The sequence below is a fragment of the Anser anser genome (genome assembly GCF_964211835.1).
Source record: "Anser anser genome assembly, chromosome: 2".
NCBI lineage: Eukaryota > Metazoa > Chordata > Aves > Anseriformes > Anatidae > Anser > Anser anser.
The window spans coordinates 112133401-112140449 of record NC_139721.1 but is presented as its reverse complement, the minus strand read 5'-3'; the positions used below and the strand labels follow the sequence as shown (position 1 = coordinate 112140449).

The 7049-nt window shown below is 41.0% G+C and overlaps 1 protein-coding gene across 1 annotated transcript in view; it reads right to left on the bottom strand.

Moving 5' to 3' along the window:
- Nucleotides 1-553: 553 nt before the first annotated feature.
- LOC310895667 (uncharacterized protein) overlaps nucleotides 554-7049 on the bottom strand; it is a 58263-nt gene continuing 51767 nt past the window's right edge. Inside the window, exon 4 of the mRNA XM_083827198.1 lies at nucleotides 554-2799. Within this exon, the coding sequence (XP_083683324.1) occupies nucleotides 2502-2799 (298 nt within the window). The 3' untranslated portion in view covers nucleotides 554-2501. The remainder of the gene's footprint in view (nucleotides 2800-7049) is intronic.

The window sequence follows — 7049 nt, the reverse complement described above, 5'->3', positions numbered from 1 at the left end:
ATTTTTAAAGACTGATCACTATTTACTAACTTGTCCATTGCCCCCCCATGGTCAAAGACATCATTAAGTTTAAACCTCCATCAACTGACTAATCACCAGTTTCAAAAACTGTCCGGATTGCACATCTCTTTGCAGGGTATAGTAAAATTACAGTGAAATGCAGTATAGAATGCAAGCACAGATAAGATAACTACTTGCATATGTAACATAAATTCAAGGTATGGTGTGTTCCTCATCACTAATCTTAATTGTTTTCTGTTGAGTAAAAAACAGAAAAAATGCTGATTTTAACTGTTTCACATTAAAAAACAACCAACAACAAACAAAAAACACCACTGATTCCAATATTTTTATTTGTGAGATTACTTTTAAGAAGTTTGCCTCAGAAATAATTATGAATTCTTTAAAGAAATATGGAATCATCTAACCAAGTAAGAAAAATATTTCTATGGAAAAGTTCAACCAAAAAGTTTCTGACAGCTATAATAAAATGATAGCAGTATGTATATAAAACACTTTTTTTTTTTTTTCCAAAAAAAACAATGTCAGAGTATATATTTTAATATGCCAATATACCTTGGCTTTAGCATTCAAGTTCAAGAATGAAAAAGAACTACAACAGCAAAATCTTCTATAGATCTTATACAAGCTAAAAAGGCAGTGGTATATAATACAAATGAGATGGTTAGCAACAGGAGCATGAGGAAACTGCACCAGAGGGTAAAAACTAATGATTGACAAATATTAAGCACCATAAGAACTGCATGTAAAAAAGGAAAAAAAGAGGACTTGTTGACAAGTGAAGAGCAGTGAGATGAGATGAGCTGAGCTTATATTTTTTTAATGAGGTGTTAAGTAGATCAGCTCAAGAGGTTGGATAATGACCATGATGATGAGTTGGCCAGGGTGTGAAAAAAGCTGAATAATATGACATTTGGGAAGCTCAGGAGAGCAGTGAAACATGAGATTAGACAGCTTCTGAATAAAATGGTGAATACTTGGGCCACTCAGATAACTTTTAGTGATGTTAGCTTTGCAAGGACTTGACATCTCATTAAAGTAACACAGCAGAAAAAAAGAGCATGAGTAAATTTAAAAAACAAAATCCTAGCTTATATTAACTCACTCACTCACTCACATAGAAATGTATGTGCTTCTGGAAATGTAAGTGCTGTGTTACTCTTCCTAACTTCAAGTCTTGCTTAAGCAGTTAAGCAGCATAGCTACTCTGCTAAATTATACTGAAACTAATGCAGAAGTACACAGGATGGTCCTTGGAAGGAAATAAGGTATTCATCTGAAAGAGTCCTACGACAATGTCAAATGTTCTAAATGCTCTACAGAAGCAGATTACAATAACATTAGCAACAAACACAAAGTAGTGTTCACACTAGTTTTCTACCTGCTGACCTTTACCAACATAGTTTCCTCCAGACAGGGGACATAAGTCTTCACAAGTCTTCATAAGTCTTATATAAGTCATATCATAGCTACCAGCTCCTCAACACAGAATGGTAAGATGGGTTTCTGTGGTTCATCTGTTGGATCTCCAAACTCTTTCATGTACAACTAGAAGCACTGGCCACCTCCTAGCCTTGCCTATGTGCAGCCATTCTCTATGTCCATATTTCCAGTGTCCTTCTGGAGAACCAAGGGGACAGATTTACCATGTGCATGGTAGTACCACACTTGCATGCCATGTCAAAGGATTAGGGGAAGAAAAATGAAAAGTATAGGCAGGGTTTACTTCACTATCAGAATTAAAAAAAAATAATAAAAAATAAATAAATAAATCTAAATCTGGGGGAGCATTTTAATGGGAAATAGAGCAAGCAGGAGTGTTGTCAGGTTGTGCAAAAATAAACTGTAAAAGTGTCTAAAATAGCTAGCATTTATTTGAAGGAACCTGACAGTGACAAAGGCAGAGGAAGTTTGTAGTGGGTGTTCAAGGATGGCAATGAACAGGATGTGTTTATGTGCAGAAATGCTAAATATAAACTCCAAGGTGCACCAGAGACAAAAGACAGCTCAGCAACAGTATCTATAGAAGGTCAGGGTGCAGTATAAAAGTGGGACTATACATAGTTCACTATTCACACAGAAGATAACAGGGAGAGATTTTATGCCACTTCCACATGATTTTTCTGGGACAATGGTAAAAACACATAAAAGCCACTCTTTCAAATGGAAGTTCTAGATGGTCAACTGATGCACCATCATCACGGACAACACAAGCTGAAGAACTGTTGACCCACCCTGCAAGTCTTATTCTGAATAAACAGTATTTTACAGAATAAATATGCTATTAAAGTCAGCAGAAGATTATCCAAATCTGGGTGCTCATCAGAAGCGATGACTAGAAATATTAGGATTGGGGGCTTGTCTTTTTTTTCCTGTGATGGAAGTGAAGATGTTGGCTCTGAGGTCTGAGCACAACCTCACCAAATACTGCCACAAAATTTGAAGAAAGGTCTGCATAAATATGTAATGTAAAACTTCCTTTAAAATAGAGTTTGAGAAACTGTTGGAATGACAATACACATCATACCAAATTTACGATTATATATGAAGTTTTGTTTCAATGAAAATCTTTCAGGTTTTATTGTAATACTGGTTATTTCATCACAAAAAGTACATATGTCTGTCACAAAAGACAAGGAATTTATATGTAATTGTTTAGCAAAGGCTTGACATGGAAATTCATGAAGAAATATAAACTCTGAAGAGTATTCTGACTGTGGTGGTTTCACACTGATGGCTTCATCACACTGCTCTCTCATTTCCCCCTTCTCAAAGGAACTGGAAGAGAAAACGCAATGAAAAAGGGCTTGAGGGTTGAGATAAGGACAGGGAGATCACTCAACAATTACCATCACAAGTGAAACAGACTTAACATAGGGAGATTAATGTAATTTATTACCTATTACTAACAGACAAGAGCAGTGAGAATTCAAACTAAAATCACCTTCCCCCCATCCACCCTCTTTCACCTCCTCCCGAGCAGCACAGTGGAACAGGGACTGGGGTCTGTCGTCAGTCCCCAACACTTCATCTCTGCTGCTCCTTCACAGTCCCTCTCTGCCCCTGCTCCACGTGGGGTCCCTCCCACGGGATGCCGTCCTGCCCGAACTGAGCCTGCGGGGGCTGCCCACAGGCAGCAGCTCTTCAGGAACTGCTCCCACATGGCTCCGTACCACGGGGTCCATCCCCCAGGAGCAAACTGCCCCAGCACGGGTCCCCCACGGGCGGCAGCTCCCCCCAGACCCCCTGCTCCTGCGTGGGCTCCTCTCCACGGGCTGCAGCTCCGGCCCGGGGCCTGCTCCTGCGGGGGCTCTCCATGGGCCGCAGCCTCCTCCAGGCCACATCCACCTGCTCCACCGGGGGCTCCTCCACGGGCTGCAGCGTGGAGATCTGCTCCGTGTGGGACCCATGGGCTGCAGGGGGACAGCCTGCTCCACCAGGGGCCTCTCCACAGGCCGCAGGGGAACTTCTGTTCTGCGAACTGGAGTACTTCCTCCCCCTCCTTCTGCACTTACCTTGCTGTTTGCAGAGTTGTTTCTCTCACATTTTCTTACTCCTCTCTATCAGCTGCTGCCTCACAGCAGTACTTTCCTTTCTCAAATCTTCTCTCTACTTCTTCTCTTCTCTCTACTGGTGCAACCAGTATTGCCTGTTGGCTCAGCTCTGGCCAGGAGTGGGTCCCTTTTGGAGCTGGCTGAAACTAGCCCTTATCTAACATGCAGCAGCTTCTGGACTCTTCTCACAAAGGCCTACAGCCTCCCTGCTACCAAACCCTTGTCACATAAGCCTAATACACTGATGACATAACTTTTTTCTTCACAAATGACCAGTGGAAAGGCAAAACTCTGTTTATCAGCCTTTCAACATAGACATCTCCATTCATTATCTAGTGTGACTGTGTTTTTAAATCATCATGTGGATAGGTTTTTAATTCATCAAACAATTCATTTCTTGCCACAGTTCTTTCTAAGTTTGTTTCCTGAGTCTTATTTTTAAGGTAAGAATTGAATGGTCCTTCTTTCAAGTGAATCCAATGGTTCTTGTTTGAAGTGATCAAGGCAGGGAAATCCATACAGAAAGTTCAAACATAGTCTACCTATAACTGCTTGTTAATCTTGTGCATCACAGAAACATTTAATCTGGAATCAATTGGCTTTGATTAAAAATGCAAGCAATCTCAAAGGGGGAAAATAGGGCAGATGGCAAGGCAGGGTAGGAAAGATGACACTGCTCATATCTAGCTTTGCAGATGTCCTGTGAAGAAAGCATTAAGTGCACAGTGCACTGGTGAAATAACAGGCTGAGCAGACTGCTACTACACCCAGTTTGGCAGCCACAAAGTATTAAAAACTACTAAAGGAGTCTTTCTACTCTGTGTGCTGACACAGCTCTTTCCACATCAGCTGGAGTTCCAGCCCAGGACAACTAAAATGCGTCTGTTGTGAGCACTGTTTCACGGGAGTCCTGTATGGGGTGGGTGTTGGACTTGGGAACTAACTAGTGTTAGGGAAAAGGTTAGGGTTTGGAGATAGATAAAGCACAGACTCCCTCTTGCTCACTCTGCTTAGGTGGTGAACAAAATAATCAAAAAATTCAAAATAGAGGAACATATGCAGAAGAGGGAGAGATGCTGAGGAAAAAGAACAAAAGAAACACCAACAAAGAAATAAACAAAAAAGAAACAATACTAGAAGTGTTCTGTTTTCATTTCCAATAGAAATAGTGAATGTTGTCCTAGGAAGCATGTATTTATGGGCACCTGAAAATTATATAATCTTATGCTTTGCATGATTATGCTATGCAATCATCAGGACATTATGTGGTCAGAGGAGACTGCAGTGTGAAGTAGACAGTGAGTCTTTAAGGATATATTTTTTTTTCTACTGCTTCTAATCAGAACGTATATAGCAGCAGGAGGGCCACCTGCGATGAAAGACAAGTAAAAAATTGAGCTTGCCGTAGTTCTTAAAACTGTTATGCACGTATCTGACAGAAACTAACCTAGATCAAAGCAAAATACAGAGGGGATCAGAAAGCAATGGACACTGAAGCAGGAAAAGAAGATGTGAAAAGAACTACAAGTTAATTAATCACAGGGACATAAGGCTGGTATTGACCAAAGCTGTGAAACCATGGCACACAGCAATATCAAAGGCATTGTTTTATTTCAAAACTACAGACAAAATGTAGAAAATACAGAAAAATGGTAAGGAGTGCCATGAAAGAAACGGTTGTGATAAAGATGTAACATAGGAACCTTTTGCACAATTAAAGTTGCAAACACCCAACAGATGAGATAAGACACTTTCTGGGGTTTCACTTACATAAAATTTATTTAGCATAGACAAACAGGTTTTGGCACAAGAAAAAAAAATCTTGCCTCTATGTATGAAGAGTAGAAGTGGAACTGGAATACCCTTTCACTTCCCATAAATTACAACATTAATCTTCAGTGATTGTTAAATATTAGAAACAAGTATCTTTAACCATTTTTTTCCCCATTCTGACACTGTCATCCTAGCAGATCAATATGTAGAGAATGATGTGCATCATTATATGTATGCTGGTCAGACACACAGACAACCCTATGTTGTGTTCAACATCTTCATCAACAACCTTGATGAGGGAATAGTGTCCACCCTCAGCAAATACACTGATGATACGAAGCTGGGAAGAGTGGCCGACACACCAGAAGGCTGTGCTGCCGTTCAGCAAGACCTGGACAGGCTGGAGAGCTGGGCAGGAAGAAACCAAATGGGGTCTAACAAGAGCAAGTGTAGAGTCCTGCACCTGGGAATGAACAACCGCATGTATCAGTACAGGCTCAGGGATGACCTGCTGGAGAGGAGCTCTGCGGAGAAGAGCCTGGAGGTCCTGGTGATACAGGTGGTCCAGGTTGACCATGAGCCAGCAGTGTGCCCTGGTGGCCAAGAGGGCCAATGGGATCCTGGCGTTCATTAAAAGGAATGTGGCCAGCAGGTCAAAGGAAGTGACCGTCCCCCTCTACTCTGCTCCGGTCAGGCCTCATCTGGAGTACTGTGTCCAGTTCTGGGCTCCCTGGTATTAACATAGCATTAACATCTTCTATTCCTCTCTTCATTTCTTTTCTTCAGACTATAAATTTTCCAGCCTTCTCTTATCTCCCTTCCTGCTACTTATTTAAAGAAATTGATACCATCTTTTCACCAATACAGATCAATACAGCATCACCCACTTGCCTCATCACAGAGCAGAAACAACACTAGCTGCCTGCTCTGCCTTCCCCACAGCTGAAACAGCAATGAGCTGGCAGCTTAAGAGCAAACAAGATGGATGGGAAATGGCTCTGCACTGAAGTCTGCAGTGCCATGTCAGGAAAAGTTCAAGCAGAGCATATCAGGGTCAAGGTCTGCTTTTTCTCTGTGACCTGTCTTTCCAGGGGGACAATTTGAAGTGGGTAGCTGTGTACATGCATAACTATTACAAAAAGGTACTGTAAATTGTTTCCTTTCTGTCAGATTAATTGCTGTGTGCTTTATTTAGGAGCAATTTAATCACACAAAGCATAAAAATAAATGCGTGTTCAGCAGCTCAATTTATTCTGAAGTCCTGCTCAGCCTGCTGTGAGGCTGCAGTTTCAATCATGATATGCATTTCTCTTGAATAGATATATTTACCAGACATACAGTGGAAAAAATCTTCCTTTACAGCACATAGCAGTCTGCTGAGAACCTGGCATTTGTTGACGTTGGCTTCACTGAATTCAGGGACATGAATTCCAGCCACTGTGGTTGTTTTAGGGCTCTAGTTTTACACTGGCTTTGAGGAAGCATTTGCTAGTAAGTCTGAAGTTGAAAAAGAAATAGGAAGCTATCTGGTAGGAGTGAAAAAAAGAGGTAAAAAATGAAAATTATAGGGCTCTTTAAAAGACGTTTACACTGAAATTCTTCACTTTACGTATTGAGCATGAAATGGCTCCTGTACATTGAAAGAATGTATAAGTGCACGGGACAAGTGTTTTGGAACCTATTACCAAATTTATCATTAGC